Genomic DNA, 27,981 nt, shown 5'->3' on the forward strand with positions numbered 1-27,981 from the left:
TATCGTTCAATTTTTCGAACAAAAATAAAACGAATATATTTTTAATTCTATTTTCCGCATGCAAATACGACAAAACTATACACTTAAAAACCATATTTTAAAATCATTTTTATGAATAGGTACTGGTTTAAAATTACATCATAATTATTAATCTAGCCAATTGTGTAATGATATTTAAAATTAAATGTGCAACCAAATATTTATTTAATTATTTAAATCAATATTTACGTGAGTTTGTTTCATTTATTAAACACCAAAACGAAAAGTATGAGCAAACAAGTGCATACAAGGTCATGAGTGAACTTGGATAGTAATTTTGTGTAAATGACCAAAAGTCACTCAAAATTATTAACCGTAATGAATAAATTGATAGAATAATAATATAATCAATTGAAGACTCAATAAACGGTCAGTGGAAACGCGCGTGGCCTAGCAGATCTGCTGTACCCTGTAACACCAAGCGACGTCAACTTGGCAACGCCGCTCCCCCCCTCCTGTGCCGAGCGCCAGTCCTATTTTTGTAATCAATTCAACTATAATTGGTGGGTTCTAATCAGCAAATCTAGGTAACATATTTGTGATATAACAGGAATGTCGAATTGTTAAAAAAGAAATAGATTATAGTAATAAACGAAAAAATAAAAATCTTTATTGAGACAAAAACAACAATGAATATCATTCTATGTTGTAACAAAACTTATGCTGCAATTATTGTACTTGAAGTTTTATTGTGCTATACATTATAGAAATATTGCCTAAATCAAGTTATCTTGCTCCTTGGTATTTAATTACGAACAAACACATTGTGTTTGACATAATGTAACAATTAAAAACTCGTATTTTAAAATAAAGACAATAATATAAGAATAATGTTTCCAATATAATGACACTATATAATTTTTCTAATAACAAAATATTTTTGAATCCGCAATTTTGATTTATAATATAATTTAAATCAAAATGTGTCAATTTTTAACTGTACAGTAATTACTATCCAAGCTTTTAAAATAATTCCTTAATTTTAAAATAGATTAATCGTTGTTAGCAGAACGGTGAGATGGTCGGAATTGATTCAGTTTTTAGTACAGTTTGTTGATGTTGTAATCTGTAAAATAAAACAAGCAATGTTAAAAAACAATTCAGCAAACTGGTTCTCCTTAAAATTTTAAACTATGCAAATTATAAAAAGAATGTATATAACAGAATTAAAAGTTTGGTGTTCGTTAAATTTCTTGATATAACAAAACTAACTTATAGGTTACAATTAAATAATAATATTCCCTTACTTTTCATCACATGTGTTGTCTTAAAAATGTAACACTTATTAGAAAGCTTGTCAGAATAGGCACAAGACACCACAACCATAATAACCTGCATTTTGATATAAAAATCTAACTGAACAGTCAAATCAAATATATATTTTTATTTTATTGGCGGAACATTAGTGAAGTCTTATCACTTGAAAGGCTGAAAAAAATTAATTTCTGTCTGTCTATTTGTCCACACGATATCTTAAAAACGAACTGACCTATATGTACTGGAAAGTTTGTAGCTTCATTTTTTATATGAGCAACACTGAGTTCGATGATGGTGCATCTCTTTGAAATTTGGCTAAGGTTAGCGGATACTTTTACTTTATTCTTATAGGTAATTATGATGGCAAAGAGGAAATATCAGAATAAATAAATATGTAAACAAACTGAGTATAACCAAATGAGGTTTCAAACAGGAGACAATTTTATTCATAGAGGTAAATGAAAATAAAATAGAATGGAAAGTCAATGTTATAAAATGATGAAGAGATTTGATCTCAGCACACTCTTGGGTTGCAGTAACATTCTAATATCACAGAAACTTTATTATTTGAATACTACTTTAAAATATAATTTAATGAACCCAATGTAAAATGTATCATGTGATAAGATATCTTAAGATAGATTACATCTCTAAACTTTAATTTTGTATGAAAATTTATTTCGACATAGAGAAGAATGAGTTCTATGGCGGTGCATGTCTAACCATATAATTTGGTTGAGTGTCATTGAAGCCTGTCACTCAGTTATCTGACACAATTTCTCTTTTGTCTGCTGGGGATGCAAAAATTTATTTTCTGTGTGATTGTCTGTATGTTTAAAAATATATATTTGTCCATCAAGAATGAAATGAACTATCGATTTAAATTTTTGCAAGCAACCTCAGTGAAACCTGTTAGGAGACATGTGGAGTGGCTACTCCTACCTTGTATAAACTGTGGTCAAAACATAATGTACATTATTTCTATAATTTACCAATGTTTACCATAGTGTACTATAATTTACAAATATTAACGCTTTGTTGGTTACACCTAAAACTTAAACCCTGGCCATAATGTATAAGATTGATACATTTGAAATAAAAGTTATTTAATATCTTTAAAACAAAATACCGTACTCTAAAATTGTGTTCAATTAGTAACATTGATATATAAAGATAATTTTGATTATTATACAGGGTGTCCAGCAACCATTCGAACAAACTTTGCCACATTGTTCAGCAGGCCAAAACTAACAAATAATGCAATATAACAGGTGCCCTATTTTCGCTTCGTTTAGCGTCTGTCTGTCTGTATGTGTTTTTTGGGGAAAAAATTACTACTCAAAAAACCACTTAAGATACAGAATTCAAACTTCAATTCAATTCAATTTCAATTTCAAAAGATTTATTTCCAAAAAATTTACAAAATAAAACTTTACAAACACATTCAAGGAAATTGACCACCCACATAGGCTGAAGCCTGTGCGTGGGTGCGAGCCGTTAATGTAAACATAATATAATATACAATATTAAGGAGGTTCAGATTAAAATGGACATTTTTTGGTCTGGTACATTATGACGAGTATGGAGTATTATCATTGGTAATAATTGGGTGAGAGGAATCCAAAGTTTAATAAATGAAAAAAAAGGAAAGTCTGTAATATAAAATAAACAAAAAAAATGCATGTTGTGGTTATGGACATAATTCTGCTCTAACGAGAGAGCCAGCCCGACGAGAAACGCGTTCCAGTACGACCGACGCACCACATCCGCGAACCGGGCCACCGCCAGCGACCACCGCCCCGGCCCAACGACGACCGCTGTTCATCAACACCAGCGGTCTGTGATTTGGGCAAACCGTCCAGCAGCCACCGCCGGGCCCAACAATAGCCACCCGCGAAGGCCCAACCAACAGACAAAGGCGCGCCAACCGCCGCGTAGGATGTGATTAACTGTAAGATAAACGGATTAGTGGACTGTTTGTCAAGGTCAGTGAAGAGGTCAAGGTAGGCTTATCACCTTAACAGTTATGTTAACCTAGTGTTGGTCCTTTTCAGTGAAAAAAATAAAACAAATATCTCATTGCATTTCAAAAATGGCGGCCGTTCAAAGTTTTCAAATTGTATTAGCTTTGAAACGGCTACTTTGACAACAAAATTCACCAGGATAACTTTTTTTAGCGTATTTTATTACCAATTTAAACAATTTTTGTTTCAAAAAGATTGAATAACAAATAACTGAGTTACAGCACCAAACGTAAAAAACAGGTTAAATCCATGCATTGCAAGTACATACAACAATGTAGTGGATTTTTACGAATAAACTTTTAAATAAAAGAAATTTTAAATTAACTGGAAAAACTAACAGGAATTACAAAGAAGAACAGAACATTCAAACAGTGACAATCACGTTCAAAAACATAGACTTGCTCAACAATGTCTTGATTAGTTTGTTTATTAGTTTTTCTTCATTTAAAACACCTGATTTGGTTGCTGATTGTTGGTCAGCTGTTTTCATGTAATATTATGCTATTGTTTTTTTAAGAGCATTGTGAATAGTTTGTTTTCTTTTTTATTTGTGTGTGTGTGTAGCACATTGATTACTGTAAATGGAACAAAAATGATAGTAATATTTTTTAGGTTATAATAATTGTTCAGTATTTAAATAAAGAACCTTAAACAAGTTATTCGTAAAAATCCACTACATTGTTGTATGTACTTGCAATGCATGGATTTAACCTGTTTTTTACGTTTGGTGCTGTAACTCAGTTATTTGTTATTCAATCTTTTCGAAACAAAAATTGTTGAATTGGTAATAAAAAGATGCTAAAAAAAGTTATCGTGGTGAATTTGTTGTCAAAGTAGCCGTTTCAAAGCTAATACAATTTGAAAATTTTGAACGGCCGCCATTTTTGAAATGCAATGAGATATTTGTTTTATTTTTTCACTGAAAAGGACCAACACTAGGTTAACATAACTGTTATGTTTGAATTCTGTATCTTAAGTGGTTTTTTGAGTAGTAATTTTTTTTCCCAAAAAACACATACAGACAGACAAACGCTAAATGAAGTGAAATAGGGTTACCTGTTATATTGCATTATTGTTAGTTTTGGCCTGCTGAACAATGTGGCAAAGTTTGTTCCAATAGTTTGCTGGACACCCTGTATAATATTCTAATTACACATGGAAGTTAATGCTGATATTTTTACTCTGTACAATACCTCTGTCTCACAAAGTTTAAAATATAGAAAACAATAGAGTACTGTAATATTTTTTTGTTCATTTCCAAATATTGATTATTTGCAGCGTATTAAAATTATGCCCATATTTCATATATTTGTTGAATAAACATTTCTTGGGTTGTGTGGAATAAGTTAAAACTTTGCTTGGATAAATAATATTTTTTTCAACTAAATATTTAATAACACCTACCATTCAAAATCTGGGGCTGAAGTTCAAAGGGGAGGGGGAGGTGTAGGCCTAGTTGTAATTTAAATTTTCATAATCATATCAAATGGGATTTTGTTGTAATACAATAGAATATATTATTTACTGTATTGACATTGTATTGCAATAGTCAATTTTAATTGTACGACTTTTTAATGGTATATTATATATAACCCAATCAGACACTGGATATTGTCTGATAAATGAAATTGATCAAAACAAAATAATAAAAAACATCTCGTCTAGGATTATACGATAATTGAATACATTTCCAAGACACTTACTGTTCCCTTGAGAAGTTTGTCTTGTGAAGTAGGCTTGCTGTTGACTGGGTACAGCCTGCTGGGGGAGGTATCTTGCCTGTGTAGGGTTCTCAGATATGGGTGGCTTAGATGACCTCGGATACACCATCGGTTTCCTGGGCGGGACAGGAGCCATTTTGGGTGTAGTTGGAGAACGCTGGCCTCCCTCGAAGTTAAACGAACTCTGAGATGGAAGTGGACGCTTGGGTGATGGCACCTTGAACCGGTTTGGGATATACTCCAGAGAGGCAGGACGCCTGTCTACTATTGTGTAATCAGGCCGAGGTATAAGTGGGGGCATTTCTGGGCGTGAACTGCTACGACTCAATTGTCGCTTGATAAACTGCGGTTGGTCACCGGCCATATATGAGAATGGTTCGAACTTGTTAAGTTCCGGTGGTACTTGGACACCGCTGCAAAAAACAACACAGTTGGTGTCAATCTAATGTTATGTATTAACAATTTCAAACATTTTTTCCCTCTTGAACTGTACAATAAACTCATGAATAGTTTTTGCCAACAATAAATCCAATAACATTTTCTGATACACTTTTTAACTATATTTGAAATGTTTGGGAGATAATATTTTTATTTAATTAACAATTATAATACAATTTTAACAGTTACTACAGTGAAAATGTGACAAAATCCAAGAAGAACTAATGACAAATTAAACATATTAAATTCTTATGTATATTAAATTGTTGTAATTATGTCAGGAAGTACATGTTTTAGGTAGATTTTGTATACAAAATCAGTTCAACTCATATTACAATTGTCTCCATGGAAGGTAGATGTAGCACCTACACAAAATTTTGACATAAAATAATTAAATTAAAACTAAAATTTCTAAGATAACCTCCAGAGTCCAAATCTACCCACAGTTCTAAAGTTCATAATTATGTATATGCATACTATACAACATGGATTTTGGAATTGGTAACTCTCCCAGAAAAAGCAGTTGCCAAATTGGCCAAACTCACAACTCCTTTAATTATGGACTTAAGAGAGAATTTTAAAATATTTTGGAATGAGTATTACATTTCCTAAAAATGTTTTGATGTATCTCAAACAATTTTTAAGATATTGATATTGTCTGTCTGTGAGTGCCTTAAATCTTGATAGAAAGGTCCTAGTGATGAACTTGATACTTGAAGAGGACTGGTAAGATGATGAAAGAGTACTTTTTACACCTAAAGAATACTCACTTCACACCCAAAAGCATTCAAAAATATTTATTGAAACCCCCACTTGTGACAGACCATTTTTTGGCTTTATTTTATTTAATCCTATTTTGTTTTAAGTTAGTTTTTTCATAAATCCACTATACGGAGTGTCCATAAATTATGTTCCTAAATTTAAAGATATGGTTCTTTCATACAAGTAAGAAAATACATTTCTATACACATAGTTCATATTCACCTAAAATAATTTATTTTCTGTTTAATTTTCCATTTCCTCCAAGAAATTCATATCTCTAAAACGGCGTAAATATAAACACTATATATATATATATATACAGTATATATATATATATATATATATATATATATATATATATATATATATATATATATATATATATATATATATATATATATATATTACTAAACTCCTCTATTTTTTTAGGAAGTGTTTAGATACAGAATGATTTGGTGATATAGAGAGATATAGTCCCATCTGAGCCTTGCCTTAGTTCATATAATAAATGGTTCCAAGTTTACAGTTCATATACACAAAAACTGCAAAGATAATACTTGCATTCAAAAACAACACTTACCTCGCCATGGGGGGTGGACTGTCTTGCCACTTGTCTGGGACAGATTCTGGCTTCACAGGCCGCCCAGTATAGTCGTACACTCGTCCAGTTGGTGGGTATGGAGATCTCGGAAATGTATTTTTTTTCTGGGTGTTTCCAGTTTCGTTCGGTTCTGTTAAGTCTAATTCTTCAATAGGAATCCCAAACTCATCTTCTCGATACCTGTTAGGAGAAAGGTCATGTCTCAGGTCATGTGTCAGGTCATGTGTTGGTGCACTGGCTGGCTCGCTCTTGGCTGGTTCACTCTCTGCCAAGCTCCTCGGTCGCACTTGCTCAGTTTCAGCTGGTTTGATGTCTGGTGACTGCTGGTTGGCTGTACTGCTGGTGGTTACCATACTTCTTCTAGTTGGCCGTTCAAATAAAGCGGGATCAGGTCCCTGATAAAATTTATCTTTCCAAGTTTTTTTCTTCTCTGTAGTAGTCAGGGGTGACTGAAAAATATACATTTTTATTATAAAAATTGCTATGAAAACAATTAAACAGTATATAATTCAAATGCATATAAATATACAATCCCTTTGTTGAAAATTTAGTATCACTTAAAAGGTAAATAATAGAAGTTTGACTTGAAAAACTGTTGATAGTGTAGATCGATTGACAAGCCTAGTATTACCATTGACAAGACCTAACATGACTCATAATGAAATATTTTGACAAGCCCCAGTTACTAATCTTAGTGAGACATTTCTAATCTAGGTTTGGATTGTCTTTGATAAATATAATTTTAGTTTAAATAAAAAAACCAGTTATAGGCTAAGTTTAAAATTATAATCTACAACTACTATTAATAAACATGTTTTTGTCATTTTTGTATTATTGTTACCTATTATTTAAAATTACTAAAGTGCCTGGGCTGAAACGTAAAAAAATGTGAAGCAGTATAAAATTCTTTATTATCACTTATTACTATAAAAAAATCAGTATATTGGTAAATTTAAAATCGCTGCATGCTGAAATAAGAAAAAAGACTTATTTTTTACTTGTGACTAATAAATTTGTTATATAATTTAAATTGTATAGAATCGTAAACTAGATAAAAATGTTCCATAAATTTAATATAAATGCTTGTCATTTTATTATTATCTCTAATGTTGTGATTTACAATAATATTTATGAGTAATTATAATGTCACATTACTAATTGAAATTTCACGTTTTAAATCATAAGAATTCTCCCTATTAAGTGCAATAATTGAGTAGCTTCCAAAACACTATAAATAGAATGTTGGTGACATTTGCATTGTGCATTAATATTAATATCTAGCTTCTTCAAATGATATATTTTATTTGCTAAATTTTCATGAAAAAACCTTTATTTTTCATATTAAGTATGTACTAATTAAAAAACCAATCAATACAAACTTTGTCATTCTGCACAATTGTGTACACAATGTCACCAAAAGAATGTTTACAATAAAAACTAAAGGTATAGTGTACATATTCACAATACAAGTTTATATAATACTATCCACATCTATAATACATTGTCAAAGTTTAAAAAATTATTTTAAAACAAATTTTATGAAACACCCTGATGATACGAAAGAAAAAAAAATCATTAAATGAGTAAAGTGAAATACCAATTGGATAATCTTTCAAATAATTTTAAAATGTTTAAATCTTTGTGTTATGTTTTATATGATTTGGCAAACTGTTGTAAAATTTTAATCCAGCATCTGTTGACTTATACTCTTATAAGCTTTCTATAAAAAAATTAGAATACTCGTATCGTTCATATTTTGTCTTGATGTAGATACATAAAGACATAAACCAAACGTAATATTATTGAATATGGGCAAAATAAACAAATTTAATTGTTTAAAAATCAGTAATTGATCTGTCTTCTCAGAGCATAATTTCAGAATAAACTTTTTAAAGTTTTTTACATGCAGATTTCAATTTCGGTCTAAAGTAATTCAAAAAATGTTCTGTTTTGAGTATTCTTCACAGTACAACTATTTTGTATATTATACTTGGATAACAATTATTTCTGTTCTGAGCAGTTTGGAAATTTATATAAAACATCTTAAAAATTCAGAAGAAGATTGTGATCATCAAAATATTTATATTAACTTATCAGGGCAGTTGAAGCTAAAGATTAAATTTCACCAATGGACTTTTCAAATATTAGCTTTACCTGCATATATACATAATAAAGAATCTTTAGTGATTAAATTAGGCATTCCTTTCGGGTAACACAAGAACAATGTTTGATGATAGTACATTGTACAATTCTACCCTTTTAGTAATAAAATCGAAATTAAGATAAATGTTAATCTTTGAACTCAGAATTGGTGATTTGTGAAATAAATTAACACTCGTTAATTTCATTTCATTAACCAAGTACCTTGGTAACATAATCATTTCCAGGCTTGACTTAGTGTTCTAAAAGGTATCAGTGTTCAGCCTACCTCTACATATTTGGTAGTGTACAAGCCAACTGCACTGCTGGCCCTGAAGACACCATAGACTAGGTATATGTTGAGCAGCCAGATAATGAGAACCCTGGTGAAGAGAAGAGTGACAAACAATGACGGCAGCCATGTTGTCACTCCACTACTGGACAGTTTGGTGAGGTCCTGCCAACTCCTGGATCCAACAAACTCAGCAAAGTCATCTGGAGTCTGGAACAGAGTGACTCAATTAAAAAAGTTAGGTTTCTAATTCAAAACTAATTATAACTTAATGTGTTGGTATCAACTCTTGCCTAAAAGTGACAATTTACAGGTACAGGATCAGTACAAGTACTCTGGTGCTTGTATTCTGTTCATTTCTGTTTATTTTTTTCTCCCTTCATCTATTATCCCTTATTAAAAAAATTTAGTAAAGCACATTATATTCTATCTTCATGTAACACATCTTCCTGTTCCAGAAAACATAATTTTAACTTTACTCATCAACAAACACCTGTTGAGTACTAAAAGTATAAGAATTCATATTTACACTCAAATAGTATTATTATAATTATATACAGGATGTTTCTAAATTAACTATACAAAAGTAACCTATAGTTGTGAAAGAGGTAAAGTACTTGCAGAAATATTTAATTAAACACTGAATGTGGAATATTTTGAATTTTATTTACAAAGGTTCAATGTCACTTATATTTATAGCTCAACAAATACCCAGTTGTAATCATTACTCTGCCAAATCCTATGGAGTAAGTCGTAATGAATGGATGCACACCTGCTTATTTTATCTGTTGTTGGAGCTCGTCAAAGTTTTTCAGAACTAGAGAAACAAATACTCTGTCTTTAAAGTAACCCCACACAAAGAAAGCCAGGGTTAAATTGGGTGATTGTGATGGCCAGTAAATTGTTCCACCACCTCCAGTCCAAGAAGGCACATTTCTTGATAGGAAAGTGCCTACTCTGTGTGCGACTTCACTGTGGTGACTTACTGTGGTGCTATGCCATATAGCTAGAAAGTCAATTCCCTACCCATATCCTCTTATCGAGGCAGGCAGAAAGGTTGACTGGGAACAAACTAAACCACCTCTTCTAGTGCAGTACTTGTGAAATAACATTATGACTGTTTGGTCACTGGGGATCATTGTTCCCAGATAGGTGCACGACAGTGTGGAAAGATGTGCTTGGTGGCTAAAATCTCCTCATCTTTGGAGTGATTGTTGCTGCTTGTTGAGATGCTGTTATGCTTCATAATTAAGGAATTAGATGATATTCAACAATGTCCAGGTACAATATTCAGTTACAGTTAACTTGGATAAAAGAAAGGTCTATAAATTTTGTTATGGCTTAAAGCACAAAACATTTATCTCAGGCAAGTCCTACACTATTTTACTCATCTATTCTTTGAACACTATAGCTATCCACATTATTGCAAGTATGAAAGTTAGATTCGTTGCTGGATACAATTTTATGAAGAATGTTATCTACATTTTGTTATTACATTTCAAGACAAAACTAAACTCGTTTCTCTTTGTTAATAATTATTCCTCTTAGGGTTTGCAATAGTTCCAATTTGTAAAGTTTGAGTGACAGGCGTATCCGTAATAACTTTCACAATGTACTGCTAAGCAAATTTAATTCTAAGCTGGCATATCTTATTAATTTCATAAAGAATATTATGTACATTTTGTTATTACATTTCTAGACAATACTCAACTTGTTTGGTTTTACAGAGTTTACAAATAACTTTATTTTTAATAAAATTGTCTTTGTTAATTCCTCCTAGAGCTTGTAATAGTTCCAATTTGTAGAGTATGAGTTACAGGGGTATGTATTCATAATAACTTTACATTATGAAAGTAATGAGCATTTTCCGGAAAAAAAGTTGTATTCATTTGATTGGTACAAATGGTTAATTATCTTCAAAATAGTTTCCTCCTGTATCAGTACACCAGCAGAGATGATTCTGTTATGCCTGGAAAGCAACCTGGAACTCCTCGACTGGAATGCCCCACAGGAACCTTGGAACTTCACCTTGGATGTTCTGCACCGACTCCTAGTGCTTTACCTTTAGCTCTTTCTTCAGTTGCGGGAACAAAAAAAATCACACAAAGCTATAAGGGCTGAAAGGAGACTGTGACACCACAAGGGTCTTGTTCTGGGTCAGGTAGTTAGTAATGACGTAGGCCATGTAACTGGGGGCATTGTCGTGGTGGACCTTAAAGATATCTTTGATGTCAGGCCGGACACGTGCGATCCGGCATTTCAGTCTCTTGAGCACCTCCAGGTAAAAAAAGGCTGTGTTGTCAGTTTGTCCTTGTTGATACGAGACTTGCTCATGCGCACTTTTTTGGGTTTGGGAGAATATTATGTGTGCTACTCAGAGCTCTGCCTTTTGGATTCACTATACAATAATAGTGAATATAATTAACCAGTATATCATTTTACGCTGTTGCGTCTCATTGATTTTATGAACACTATAATATAAATTTGGTCATTATGTTTCTAGTCAAAACTTAACTCATTTTTATTTGTTAATTCCTCTAAGGGCTTGCAATACTTCCAATTTGTTGAATTTGAGTGACAGGAGTCCGCAATAACTTCCACAATGTACCATTAGGCAAATTATTTCTAAGCTGGTGCAGCTCATTGATTTTATGAACAATATTGTCTACAATTTGTTATTACATTTCTAGACAAACTCAACTTGTTTGTTTTTGTTAATTCCTTTTAGGGCTTGCAATAGTTCCAATTAGAAAAATATTTTAGTGACATGTGTTTTTAAAATAACTTCCTCAATGTACCAGTAGGTATATTTTATTCTAAGGTAGCATACCTCATTGAATTAATCTGAATGTAAATATAAGGCTCCCAAACTTGTCCAATTGGTGCATCAGAGACTGCAATATTACCTGTCATAGTAATGATAACGGTAAACTAAAACTCAAGTGGTCCCCTTCAAAAATCAGGACTGGATCTGTCATTGACTCAGCCTGGTGTAATGTGAAATAAAAAAAATGTCTTCAACTATGAAGTGAAGTTAATACTTAATACTCTACCTTTTCACCTATAAACAAAACCTTCAAATAAAATATATTCACAGTAGCTAATAGGTTTTCAAATCTTTTCACTGTTTAGATAATTTTGGCTTAATTATTCAATGGTTTACTTGCTTAGGCAAATTAATTCTATTTGATTCTGATTTATTAATGAAATAAATATTATTAATATTAAAGAAAACCTAAAAAGTAATAAGTGTTAATGTACTCATTGCAAACTCTAAACATATAAGCTAACAACACTTAAAATGAAAAATATGTTTAACACTTCAGCTATATGCTCAGCTTACCCTTGTCTTGAATAAGTTCACAAGGTGGAAGATGCCACCTGCCAAGTCCAGGATGATAAGGGCTCCACTAAGAGTAATCCAAGGTCGGTACAAAACTGCTGCAGTCTTTCCTCTCACCTCTCCCATTGCTGCCACTACAAACAGTTATAATATTGAAAATAATCTCAAAATTGTTGAAATTTTTCATCATTGGTGAATCTACAGGTATCCATAGTTTGTTTTGTGATAGTTTGTTAATCACAAAATATGCAGCATGCATCCAATAAATAAGCAATTTGTGAATTAGGTTAGTAATTAGTAACTGATTGTATTAGTGATTTATTCACAAGGTTTTCTGTATCATATTCATTGTTTTTAGACTTCAAGTAAATTTCATAAGCATCTGCCTGTAAAAATCATGGCAGGAATTCCAGAACACTTTTGTATATATCTATTGACGCAAAGATCTCAAGACAATCTTTTGTTCATATGTTTTATATATTAATTTCAATATATCAACTTATGTGACACAGGTTGTTGCACGCAATAAAATATAGCAGCAAGTCTGAAACGGTTTAGACAACATTTGATATGTGGATGGAAGTGACAAATTTTCTTGGACGAATTTTTTAGCATCGTAAATTAAAAACTTTTAATATTATGAACTTTTACATTTAAGTAAAAGTTTAAGTTGGCTATAAAATAATTTAGTTCAAAAATTAAACATTTGTTGGGAGCTTTAAGCTGTTAAGACAACAGTTGGTTATAAACATTAAAAATTATCTTGTTATATTCCAATATACACGAAATAAAAGTACTGTCTATCCAAAATTAAAAAAAAATTACTATTATAGCTCATATATTAAGCACCAATCAAAAAAATGGAATTAAGTTTTATACATCTTGAGCCATTTTAGAATTAATCTTTTACATCATTCAACATTTCAAAATGTTTGCCACACACATTTTCAAAAGAATATATATGTCAGTATTTAGTATTATAACAATAATATATAATAATAATACTCACCAAAACTCTTAACTGACTCCAAGCATGGTACAGTATAATTACTGATGTACTTAAATATGCCTGTAAGTAGTTTGTTGGCCATTTTGTTTTAATTAATGTTTTAATATAAAAAACATTTAATATCTACAGAATCATAGGCATATCCAGGGGGGAGGGGGTTGGGGGTTGTACCCCTTCCCCCCACCTATACAAATATTTAAGTATACTATCAAAAGTATACTTGTAGTAGATCAATATAACATCGTTCAGTTTTGTTTTAATTTGTTTGATATTTTAAACCATAACAGCTGACATATAGTAAACCACAACACTCATACTTAGTAAGTTTTTGGGATGAGGAGTCCGTCTGTGACCCGTGGGGGTTGACAAACATAATAAAGACATCACTTCCCGCGCTTCGGGCGAGAGAGACAGCGATCAATGCCCATAAACGCCTGCCTACCAGTAGCCTTGATTATGGATCCTTCCTTCCTTCCTCAGAAGGATCCATAATCAAGGCCAGTCTCTTTGAACTAATTTGTAATAGTCTTAACGTAGTTCTAATCGCTTTTTGTTGTTGGCGCTAGTCGTGTAATTGAATACAGATATTGGTAATACTACAAAGATAAAATATAGGTACAAAACCTCTAGATTGCTTATTTTACTATTCAGAAATATTACAATTCTTAAGTGGTTAAATTTTACTTGCTATTACTGTTATAAACTTCTCCAGTATTCTTTCAACCAAAATTGTGTAAGATACATACAAAATGATATGTTTATCAAAATGTGTTTTTATAGTTGATCTAACTATAAAAAATAATATAATGAACGTTCAACACTTTGGTGGTGAATTTCTTATATACCTGAAGGTATGAAATAACCAATTTAATTGATTTTATAACACATTTTAATCAAATGTTTTCAAAAACTGTAAGTTCATGATTAAAGCAAAGAAATATTGTGGTCTTTTAAATAATATCTAGCTTAAAGCTTGTACTTTTTTAATGCTTTATTTTACACACTAGAACACATTTGTTTACATCAGTTTCAGGAATAAAATATAAATGAATAATAATAATAAAACTCAGTTGGCGAAAATTTCCTAGGTTGCCAACAGCAACAATGAAGCCCCTGGCATGGGTCAAATTGTACTCTAGTAATAAGTTTTAAGTTCAAACTTCTTTAATTTATAATAATAACAATTAAGTAATTGGTGGACCATTGATGTGTAAAATATAAGCGTCTTGAAAATTCGCGTCTGTTAATTTATAATTTTCTTATAAAGAAACGTTGGCTATAAAAAATTAATGATTTGTCTTTCACATCTCTTTTATTGAATACTTTATTCCAATTTTCATGTTGCAATGTTTTTCGATACTTTTCATACTAAAAATGATCAGTTTTTTCAGGATTAACATATTTGCTTCTAACAAACTGCTAAATAAAAGCTAAAAAAAGCAAAATTTTTTTATGTGAAAGATTAACAAAAATGTTGTCTATATCTTCCCTGTCAGATCTCATGCAGGTTGATGCCTGTAATAGTTTGTCTAAAACGTAACCCAAAAGAATGTCTAATATAGCAATAGAGTCCTTGTTTTTACTACTATGATGACATTAAAATCGCCAAAAACAAAAGATTTATCTTTCGTCGATTTTTATTCGTGTACGTTCATTAATTATAACGATAGTTACTAACCGATCGCTATAATACGTTTCTGTCAACTTTACGCATGAAAATCCAAAATTACACAACCAAAGTAACGAAATATTGTGCTTTGTAAATTAGATTTAACTTGAAGTTCATATTTTATGTCTTTATTTGTTCATCGCCGAGCGTTTGGCGCATCTATGCGCAATGCACGTAGTGGACGTCAACCGCTCAGCCGCGGTAAAAGACACACAATTAATAATTTCAAGTCTCGAAATTTGTGTAGTTGTATAAACAGTAAATATATCACATATCGAAATACATGTCAATTTATATCCCAATATCTTTTATTAAGGATGACGGTTTGAAATTTAAAAAAACATTTAAATTCATGTTATATACATATTATTTAAGTAATATATATATATATACATGCCCATGATTTCAAATGAAATACATGTAATACTGGTATGTATCATGTAAAATATATGTATATAAATAAATAAATAAATAAATATATATATATATATATATATAGATGTAAGCCCATATTAGAACGTATAGATTTTAAGTAAAAGGTGGAGGATGTGTCTTTTAGTTTTTAAGATATAGCCATTTTCCCGAGGCTTTGTTATTCTCATTAATACAGTGTCATTTTCCAAAACGTTACGTTTTCGCTTATTTTATATCCTGCTTGTAGAGCATAAAATAATAATAATGCTCTCAGACGGATGTCAAACTCAAAATTTTTAATATTATTAGCATTTGACATATTCCAGGTATGGGGGAGGGGGGCTCCCTTACCCCAGCTTGCCTGGGAGGTATGGAAAATTTCTAGTGGTAACCTCCCCCACTGCTTTGTCATCCTAGATACGTCCATGTCCACAACATTTACAGTAGACTCCCGTAAGTTCGGCCACCTCGGGACCGGACCCTAGGCCGGAACTTAAAAGCGGCCGCCGAACTAACCGATGCCTATTTAAAAAATGCCCATTTATTGTTTGCAAGGGTAATTTTTCAATAAAAGTTATGAAATAACCGTAAAATTAACCTTTCCAAACATTACCAACACAGAATTAACTACTAAACTAATTTTAAATTTGTACTTACCAATAAAACACGGTAATACTGCATATGTTGGGAATCAATGCGTGTAGGAATCAAACACTTGCACATAGAATACAACACAGAAGTAACGCTTTATTTACAAAACCACAGACCTAATGAAATAAAATAAAATAATACAGTACTGCACTGTACATTGGTGGTTTAGCTTCTTAAACACTTAAAATAATCTGTCACTTTTTTCTAAATTTTTGTTTCTAATGATTTTTTATGTGCAAACTCATCACGCCACTTCTTAATAAAAATTACATCGACTGCAGTTGCTTCTTTTTGCTGTTCGATGTAAGTAGCTGCCAGTTGCAAAGCTGCTTTTCCTTCAGCGTGGCTCATTTTATTTTCTTCGTCTTCCTCTTCAATCTCAGCACCATCTGCGTCGTTATTCATCTCGTTGTCCTGGCGAATGACACACTCGACGATTTCGTCATCATTCAGAACCTCGTTGTCTAGCTCCTTTTCCATGTTGATCCACTCCAAAAACATCTTCTTCAACAATGGGACCTACAGTTCGGTAGTTTGCTGAAGGTCGTGCAATAGAGCTTGCATTGTCATCAGGTTCGCCATCAAGAATGTTGTTTGGCTCATCTGCTGTTGTGTTGTTTTGATCTACGCTATCTTCTATATTTGGCCAAAGTTTTTTCCAAGACTTTACAAACGTGGATGGTGGTATTTCGTCGTATGCCTTGGCCGACATGTACACAACATCCTTCATGTTAACTGACTTCAACACTTTGGTAAGGTCTAAGCTGTCATCAGTCTCCAGTTTGGAAAGAACTTCCGAAAGTAGCTTACGACGATACTTCCTCTTGAAGCACTCAATGACCCCCTGGTCCATCGGCTGTTGAAGACTGGTTACATTGGGTGGTAGGAACAGCAGTTTAATTTCTTTTTTCATCGTCACACTGAAGATGTTCATCATGAGTAGGCGCGTTGTCAAGAAGTAGAAGTGCTTTGGCGGGGAGTTTCGATTTTGCCAAATGTTTTTTCACTTTGGGAACAAATTCGCATACAAACCATTCTCTGAACAAGTACGTGTCCATCCACGCTGATTTCTGTGACCGATAATACACTGGGAGAGCGTCCATGTTTATGTTCTTAAACGCTCTCGGTTTTGCCTGCTTTGCCAATGACAAATAGGGGTAACTTGTGAGTCCCCGAAGCATTTGAACACAAGGCGACTGTTATCCTGTCTTTGCTGGTTTTAAACCCTGGAGCAGACGTTTCTTGCGGGGTGGCAAATGTTTTTTATAGGCAGAAGTTTAAAATTTAACCCAGTTTTCGTCAATGTTGTATATTTGCTCTGGGCAAAAGTTTTTCATCATCGATAATTTTTTAAAAATCTTGCAGAAATAGTCGGTGGCCGCTGTTGGGGTTTGCTGATAACTTCTCACCACAAACTCCAATAAAATGTACGCCGTGTCTCTTTTTCCAACGAGAGAGCCATCCATCACTAGCCACGAACGCCTCTTCTGGTTGAAGCTTTGAGTGTAAGATCATGGCCTTTTCTTTTAATATTGGTCCACTTAATGGCGTTCCTCGTCTTCGTTCTTGAACGAACCACAACCATAGAGCATCTTCCACCAATTCGTGTTTGGCCTTCCTTAGTGTTGCAACGCTTTTCTAGAACTTTTTCGGTATCAATTTGTGTACAAAAGCCTTCAATACTTTTTCTGTTGCGTCGCCAGTCGTTGACTGTACTTTTGCCCACGTTTAAATCCTTGCAAATACTTTGCACGGATTCTCCTTTGTCTAATCTCTCCAGAGCTTGTAGTCTCTGTTCCATTGACTTGTACTTACGTTTACGCATTTCACTCATTTTAAAAACAGATTAAAACACGATGCCAAAACAGTTTTTGTTCAAACACACACGCACACACACAAAAACTATGAAAAACAACAGTACTGTACATACACAAAAGAAATCACAGAAACCCACGAGTAAATAAACAACAGTACAAAACGCAAACTAAAAAGAAAATAACTGACTTTGTAGGTCTACTGTAAAAATGACGAGCACCACCCAGTATGAATGTTCGAGACGAACTGATGAGCTGTTTGACAGAGCAGTAAACTAACCAAAGAATACAACGGCACTGTTAGTAGAGGACGTGCTGCCCGCTTTCTGGCTGGCGCCAAGTGCGTGTGACTCATGCTCAGCCGACCGGGCCGGACTAAGCGGCGGCCGAACTAACCGAGGCCGAACTTACGGGAGTCTACTGTACTAAATTTCTCTTATTACTTCACAATATAGATTGCTTAATAAAATGTTTTATATTCGTGGGGATTAACATTTGCAAACAATTTTTTTACGTGGCTTATAACTGAATGTAGAACAAAAATAAAAAGTATTTGAAACCTCTAGACATTTTCTTTACTTATAAATATTTTATATCCTGTGAGATTTAAAATGGAGAACTTACACATTTTTGAAGAGTTGCATAGCATGTATGTTACCCATGAGTTTTTGTCGCAATGACTTTAAAAATTAACATTAAAAACCATTAATTAATCTTCATCATAACATTTTAAGACAACAGCTCCACAAACAAGTCAACCTTTCTTCTGACTAAGTCAAATGGGATATTTAATTTCAATAATAATGTGTTTATATTTTAGTTCACACAAATAAAATAAAATTTAGTTTAATTAGTTAAAAAACCCCACAAAAGGCATTTAAATTACCAAACCTGATAATTTTAAGATACAACCAGGCGCCTCCTAAATGTATAGCTAGGATTGAAAACACAATTACTAAATGAGATAAGAGTAATAAACTCAGATAAAAAACCTAAGAGAATAGATATTTATTGGAACATAAGAGGCGATAGTGAGATGAAGTTTACCAATGAGTAGAATGGAGGCAGGTATCCAGACTGCAGATGTGACAGCGAAGGCCCATATCCAGATGTTGAGTATACGAGCAGATTCAGTGGGGGGTATGATATTAAACCCCAGACCTAGAGCTGCTGTTGCCCCCCTGCATTCCCCTGGAAGTCATAGTTATATGTCCTTAGAGCACTCAATCTTTACCATCACATGTCATAAACAATAATTCATAAATTTGAGAAAGCAATATCAGATCTGTACGTAAAGTAAACTTAAGGATAACAACACATCAGGAACAAACATTACCCATGAAGTATGTAATGTAGAGCAGGGTCCCTGTTGATGCTCCTTTATTAGTACTAAAGAAGTCCCAGGTGCAGCCATATTCCCCGATGCTGTATATGCCTATTGCCACCCAAACCAATGCCTCTACCTGAAAAACGGTAAACAATAAATAATACACGTGCAATTTTCAGGTAGTTGCTGTTTCGTTCTTCCATATATAAAGTTGGAGACCTACAAATACATTCTGACCATCAAGGTCATAAAAGAAGCTAATGAAGTGCTGTGCAGATTCCATAAGAATAATAAGAAGATTACAATCTTACATGAGAATATTCATCTCCGGCTTGTTGGCCCAGGCCCAGGCCCCAGAGACGGGTGTTTCCAAATTCTGAGGTAAATAAAGTTACAGGTTAAGCGTGAAGACTATTTTTGCCAGAGAGTTAAAAGTAGACTGCAGTTTTTTTATTGTTTGGATTTAACTCAAGACTCAAGACGTCATTTTGTGGCATAACCGTTGGAGTTTCAATAACAAGTAACTACACATTTTTTGTAGAAAATTTAATTAATTGTGCTATTGGATTTGAGCTAGGACCTTTGGGTTTCTCGGTACAGAGCTTGGGATAAAAGACTGCACTGTTCAGCTCTTCTGATTTTTTTAGATAAATTTAAATGTAGAATTTGCTACTTTTGGTGTTTAGGCTATGTCCCAAGGTCCTTAAGTGATCTGTTAGCAAAATTCAGGGACAAGAAGAATTCGGTGATAAGTTAAGTCCGAGAATAGGTTTGCCAGGAAGTTAAAACTAGACCGTAGTTTGTTTAATTTTCCGGATTTAAGTATTGAATTTGAAGGCGTTTTGTGGGTTTACTCTTAGAGATACAACAAAAAGTGACTGGAACTTTTTATAGGAAATTTAAAAGTCTTAAACATTTATGTCTCAAATTTGGGCTAAGACCTCTGGTTTAGTCGGTACAGAACTTGGGAGAAAATACTGTACTGGTCATCCATTGTGAATTTTTTAGAGTAATTTAAATGAAGACATTGCTGGCTTTCAGGAGTTTTGTAGTAATTATATGGACTAATATAGAATTGTGCAAAAATTCAAGTTTCTAGTATACCAGGAAGCGGCCTTGACTTAGTATAATCTAAGTAAAACTAACAGGGATTTTAAAGATGAATGTGATTTGGTTACCTGAAGAATAGTCAACCAGAGACGGTACTCTTTGTCAACCGAAGAAATTGATCAGGTTGTTTTTATGTCACCCAGAAAGTATTCTCAGGGAGGGTAAGTTTACTGGGGGTTAAAGAACGGAGGCTTATATCATTCAGGAGTTGAGGTAATTATAAAAATAAGAAGACCAGACTTTGTTTCATCAAAGAGTTAAGTTTAATAGACAATAATCATTGTCAGCAGAATAAGTTGATCAGAGGATTTAATTTACACAGGAGATTATCTAGTTAAGTCAGGAAACTCCCGGGAAGAATCGTTAATGTTATCGAGGGGTTAAAAGAATATGTGGTTCTTTTCTGAGGGAAGTATATCTCTCTGATGGGTTATATCTTAGCAAAACGTATACAAGTCATTCGTTTACTTAGTAATACATGCTCAATCAGTAACCGGATCGAATTGTATAAATGTAGTCACATACAAACTTAAAACTCCTAAAATTGCCAATTCGGAAAAAAGATTTTGCCATTGAGAGCTATTTTGGGCTTACGGAAGGATATACGACAAAAAGCCACTAAACCGATGGAGATAGAGCAAAACGTCACTGGATCTATTATGTAGAACACATCATTTTAAATTTAAAACAGTTTTGATTTCAGCTGCGATAAACGGTTCGGTTGTATTCAAGTCCAGAATCAAACATTACAAAACTTTTAAACGTGTTTTGTGGCTTAACGGAGTGAGAGTCACATGAACTTATTGTAGATCACATCACTCCACACTGGTGTTTTTCGTCAGATCCGAATTAGGACTGAAGGTTTAGACGCTACAGGGCCTTAAATAAAAGTCTACACGTAAAAATTTCCGATGTTTGATCAAATGTTCGATTTTGAGAGTGTTTTTCGGATGAACCGGTAAAGATTTGGAATTTGGAAAAAATTAATATGCCTATTTTGTAGATCAGACAATTTTCTAAAACTCCTATAGAATTTGATGAGCTGCGACCAGTGGTTTTGTTACTAAATGGTTTGAAAGCAAAATATTTCACAGTTTTTAATTTTTTTGGAGGGGTTGAAAAGTAAACATTTCCAAATTCAAACTTTTCCTGGGGGTTTCAAGGTAAGAACTACATTTGTGCCAAATTTTGTGTTTCCAGCACTTCTAGAAGTATGTTAGGATGTGTATATATATATATATATATATATTTTTTTTTAAAATCAAATCACGTTTATTCCCACACACAAAAAGAAATGAAATACAATATAAATCTTTACATTGAAATGATAACAAATGTAGCATTTGTATATTATCTAATTCATATAAAACATACAAAAGTATTCTAGTAATACAATTCAAAAACTAAAATTAAATAATTACCGTTAAATAATATAAAAAAGACTTATGTTACATAAATAAATCAATATAATGAATAAAGAGATGAAATATACACATATATACATATACATGTATATACACATACATATACATATATATCCACATCCATACACGCATATCTAGTAAAAACAGCATTAAATTTGCTACATAATTTCAGTATAAATTCAAATAATGGGAAAAGAGCCTACATGAGCCTTAATGGCCTATGCGTAGACTCGAGTTGAAATTGTTACGATTCGAATTTTATCTCGAGCAGAATGTAGATTAATTTTATAAAATTTGATAATTGAAAGAAGACATCTAAAGCAGAATAAACGACGGATATGACCTTGAATTCCGATGATCAGCAATATAGTGGAGAAATTATACAAAAACAAATAAAAATATTGAGTGAACAAAAATTACAAAAAAATAGGCTAATTACTTAAGTGAATGGATTTTATTATCTATAGTTTGAAGAGGAGAGGAGAGGGGACAGTACCGTCAGTCAGTTGTCAGACAGTCTAGGTCCGTCTGTAGTCAACAGAGATAAGTAACTGGGCCCTCTCACTGCTTATGAGAATCAAAAACTCCTTGACATGTTTCTTAAAAACCTCAAGAGAGGGAGAGTCGAACAGCTTGAAATTTCTAAAACTATTAGAATAATTTCGGTGCTAGATAAAAACTGATTGTTGTCGCAAATGATTTGTGTTGGTGAATAGTGTTAATTCCGACTATATTTGCATATCTTGTGTCATAAAAATGTGGGATTGTAGAAAAAAATTGAGCCGAAATGTTTGTAAATATGAATAAATAAGACTTTGATAAAAATTTTTTTAATTGGCAGAATTCCTGTTTCTTGAAACAATAAATCAGAGGGATATCGTCTACACTTCCCTTATGCTTAATAGGCCTAAAACTTGCTGCCTTTTTTATGTACAGGCACAACCTTAGAGAATTTTAAACAGTCGGGAAATGTACCCACTTCAATGCACCTATTAAAGAGACAAGTCAATGGTTAGAAAATGTAGTAGGCAGCCTGTTTGATGATCAGAGAGTTCAGTCCATATACATCCAGAGAACTACTATTTTTAAGACTTACAGTATTATTGTACACCATATACGTCTTCCACTGTCACTTGAGTAAAGCTGAAATGGCTTGGTATATTGGTACTGAGAAAGGACGAAAAAACATTTTCTGTTTTATGGTATATCATTGATGACGTCATTCACACTGTCGACAAAAAAGTTGTTAAAACCTTCAGATGTTAGGCCAGGATCACTAAGAGTAAATCTGGCTTTAGTACTAATGTGAGTCCAAGTCCTTCACAAGAGACCAAGTTGTTTTTGATTTATTTGATGAGCTTTCTATGAGATTTGAGTAGTAAGCACGTTTCTGTAGCCTGTAACTTTTGTTTATACCTAAGTTTGAGATCATTATAAACAGTTTTAACATTAATACACTGTGAGTCTTTGGTAGCATAATAATAGTCAAGACAGGCTTCTTTCAATTTATGAAGTTCTTCTGTATACCATTTTTTGCATTGGAATGTTTTTTAAACTTTACTATTTTCTTAGTTGTAAGGGGTATGATGCGTTTACTACATTTAAACATCAGAAAAGAAACAGTATGCCAAATCAGCAGGTTCTGTACAAGAGTACATGAACAGCCAACTTACTGTGCTCAGCAAGAAGATAAAATTTGTTAAACCAAGATCTGATATTTGCCTACAAAATACAGTTTTTGGTTCTTTCCTCGCTTGATAAAACTCTACCTGATCAACGGCTAATTTCAAAGTGATTGTATCATGATCTGAAGTGGACAGAGTCGGTATGACACTAGCCGAACAGTGATCAGAGTGGACATTTGTTAAAAAATTGTCAATGCATGAGTCTACATTAAAGTGACCAAGTCTATCTACTGAAACGGATGGTCTAGTAACTTCAGTTATGGTGTGTCTCATACCACACATAACTAAACATAAGCTAAAGAATTCTTGAGTATCATAGCTATGAGGCTGTAAAATATTAATATTATAGTCCCCCGCAATCACAATATTGCAATTGGAATATGTTATAATTATATAATTCACCACATTATGCAACTTAGCAATAAAATTGTCAATAGAATCTTTTCTTTTATCAGCAACTCTATAATATACATTAATAAGAACAACAGCTGAACAACAGTAAGAACATGTAGCTGTATGTGTGTGTGTGTGTGGTGTGTGTGTGTGTGTGTGTGTGTGTGTGTGTGTGTGTGTGTGTGTGTGGTGTGTGTGTGTGTGTGTATCTTGAGAAGGCTAAGCAGGTCTCAACACAGCTAAAATAGCCTACCATACTTTGTTTGAAACCCATCTGATATGGTCTCAATGCTTGGGGAGGCTCCTCTAAAGGAAATCTCCATAGAGTCTTAATACTCCATAAAAAGACATTTTGCATTCTCTCTGACCTAGGCCCATTGGATTCTCTCAGGGACTCATTTAATCATCTCAATATCCTAACTGTTATTGGAATTTTCATCCTGGATATAGTTTTGAAAACAAGCAAAATCTGACAAGAGGAAAGAGGAGTAGAAATCCAAACTATCCAACAAGGAGCACCAACAACTATGCTCTTCCTATTTACCATCTAACTAGATTTCAGAAATAGCTATCATACATTGGTGCCAAATACTTATAACATCAATATTCAATTATCAATTAATTATAAATTGATTACTTGAATCATATCAAATAGCCTCCTAAAGGGAAGGAATCCTTGTTTGAGTTACCTTGTTTGATACCTAGAAGCAATGGTCCATCTAGGACATCCTTCCTGATAAAATCAAAGCTCCTTGCTCCCACCAGCAATTGAGGAACACCATCTGCCAGTGGTTACTAACGTACTATAGTATGGAGTTTGTACATAGCTACTATGAATGTTTAACTTTGACACTTTAAATTAATTGAATGGACATGACACATTTTCAACATTGAATTACCTCATGACTAGAAAAAAACATGTAGGTTAATGTGATTAATCTATGTTCTCAATGAATATGTGAATAAAGATGACTATGATTAAAGCATTAGCTGATTATCACTCACACACTCTTCTTAACAGCTTAGAGGAGGAATACAAAACACCTGGCCTGTTATGCTTCAATGATAAAAAATTGATCAAACATTGTATTTACTCATGATGTCTTAAAATCTAAACTTTTCATGACAGAAAAATACAGTTAATCCTTTTATCATTTTACAAATCAAAGATCAGGTTTACTACATACTCATGAATGCTATATTATGAGTATGAATCCTTGAACTAGGTGACACCATTGCTGGTTGACACTGTGAAGAAAGAGTTAGGAAGGGACTTGTAGTTTATGGCTCTCAGCTGAGTAAAACCAACTACAGTATGTGCTCTTATCTGATAGCTCAGGTAATTCACTTTTATCTTTCTTCACCTCAGAATAGAACTCAGTTTTATTAAAATCTGAGAGAAAAAAAGTATTGTCCTAGTGGACAATATTTTGAATAATATTGCGAGTTGAAAAATCAATAAAATAGTAAATTCAGTCTCACCTACTACACAAAGTAGCTATAAACAAGGTGTAAAAATATGCTACTAAAACTTAGAACATTTAATACACACAAAATATTTTATATGTTGGAATAAATATTATTGATTTATTTGAGTCATTTTGTATATTTACTGTTTTTGAAGTTAAACATATTTGTCTCACAAATAAATTCAGACTTGGACTTTTTTTAATGGTGTAAGATTAATAATTTCAACAGAACATTATATAAGTGCTTTCACACCCACTTTGTGTTATGTAAGTACCCAAGTGAGAATAATATAGGTAAAAGTATATTATATAAGTAATGTAAATATTAAAGATGTATATTATGTACATATTAAAAAGTTTAATTTGTTCAAAATGCATCTAAAATAAAATAAAACTACTATTTTTATTGATGATTTCGAATGGTACAAGTACAAACTTGGTTTAAAACATCAACTGCTTAAAGATACTATGATAAGGGTTTTATTCTATCCTTGTCTTATAGCCTGATTTATTGAGTTACAATCTTCTTTTAAAATATTAATACTTGTATTTTTTATCAGGTGTAGAAGTATAAAACTATAATAATAATTACATTTATTTGTATAAACATCACTCTCATTTTGATATTAATATATTAGCCAAATATATTTTACACATTTAATCAAACTGATTTTGTACAGTAATTTTTTGTCGTCTCAGAAGAGATGTAAAGTAACAATGGTACCTCAAATATTCTAATCAATTGTCATTGATATCTCAGTCTAAATTTGATGTATGGAACCTTTCTGTCCTTTAGAATAGTGATTGAAGTTAAAATCTCTTCTAGCAGAATGGGATAAAGTGCTGTTCCCATCTTGAAACTTCAAATTTCATTAAGAATTCATTCAACATTTGTTACTAAAGGGATTTAGAAATATATCATATTTTTATGCTATGAGTAAGAAAGTTACCATAACAACAGATTCAAAAAATTATAATGAATTCTAATTTATATGTCCCTTTATTGATACTGAATGAGTCATATGATAAAGGTATATATATATATATATATATATATATATATATATATATATATATATATATATATATAGCTTATTGAATTAGTTCAGTCCTATTATTCTAGGAATAAACTAACCTTACTTTTTTTAATATGATCCTTCAACCCAATATTAGTTCTTTTAAGTCTTGCTTGAAGCTGTGATCTTATATTCTGCGCTTAAAGCAAATTTATTAGTTCCTGTTTTATTTTGTATACCCATTTGTCATATATAGCAGTGCCATATTGAGTGCAGTTGTATTTGAGTGCATACTACATTGCAGTGCCTGTTGTTTTTGTTTTAAGGCAGGTATTAATTTATATAATGATTGTAAAGTGTGCATTCTAAATCCTTAATTTTCTTAACATTAGTTATAGAGTTATAAAGTAATTTAATGGCCAGCTGTTTCTTACTTATTACAGCCATATAAAGTTAATTTATGTCTGTGTGTTTATCAATTAAAACATGTAGAACATTTTTGGTTAATAAAGGGATAACTATAATTTTTAGGGAATTCTTGCTATGCCAGTGATATTTTCATTCATAATTTAAAAACATACTAAGAAAAACAGTCCGAATCCTTTGAAAATTTTTTATTATCTCCCCAGGTTGAGAATCTACTCGTATGACCTCTCGGTTAGAGAACCACAGCTTTTTTTTGGTTGGTTGCAGTTAGAGAGTTATGACTCTTATACCCTTGAAACTCTTAAACTTTGTGCTCTCCATGGTTTTTTTTCAAATTGAGTTTATAATTCTATATACACATAGTTTAATGACTTGCTTAACCCATAAATTACTCTATAATCAACATATTATGACTTAGTTTCTTAGTAACTGTTTGTTGCCATAATCTTTGCTGTTACAAGAGTTATATAATAAGTTAAAAAAACAGGTTAAAAATGTGTGTTCATGGAATTCTTCAAAATTTCACAAATTCTGAATCGCTTTATAAAAGTTTTAGACTTCAGCATCAAGTGTCAAATTTGTTGCTAAAATTTTGTATCAGTGAGGACCTTAGAAAACACTGTAAACTTAAGAAAAATCTACTAATAATGATCATGTAATTGTGAGAAATAAAGAAATTGCACAGTGGTAAATAGATGTACTTATCTGCTTTTTGTGTATATCACCCTTCAAACAAGATTACTGTAGAAAGAGACTTTCCAGTGCTTGTAAAGATTTGCAACACTTACCAGGGTGATCCAGCCTGCTGCGATACACAATGACTTCCGAAACTCCTTAGGCACCATAATGGATTCACATCACACTAGACCTCACCACTATGCAGCTGATAAAATTCAATCGAAATACAGGTGTGTTATCATATCAAGGCTTGCTCTATATCTGGGGTTATCAGGGCTTC

The 27,981-nt window shown here is 32.5% G+C and overlaps 1 protein-coding gene across 1 annotated transcript; it reads right to left on the bottom strand.

Moving 5' to 3' along the window:
• Positions 1-624: 624 nt before the first annotated feature.
• LOC124362334 lies at positions 625-27,962 on the bottom strand. The gene is made up of 8 exons (XM_046816755.1): positions 27,812-27,962; positions 19,510-19,636; positions 19,221-19,364; positions 12,617-12,750; positions 9,271-9,483; positions 6,822-7,291; positions 5,024-5,454; positions 625-1,105 (listed from the first exon to the last, which is right to left on the bottom strand). The coding sequence occupies exons 1-8, from the start codon at positions 27,866-27,868 to the stop codon at positions 1,080-1,082; spliced, it is 1,602 nt and encodes a 533-aa protein (XP_046672711.1). The 5' UTR covers positions 27,869-27,962; the 3' UTR covers positions 625-1,079.
• Positions 27,963-27,981: the final 19 nt, after the last annotated feature.

This window comes from Homalodisca vitripennis, chromosome 1 (assembly GCF_021130785.1).
Source record: "Homalodisca vitripennis isolate AUS2020 chromosome 1, UT_GWSS_2.1, whole genome shotgun sequence".
NCBI classification, from domain to species: Eukaryota; Metazoa; Arthropoda; class Insecta; order Hemiptera; family Cicadellidae; genus Homalodisca; species Homalodisca vitripennis.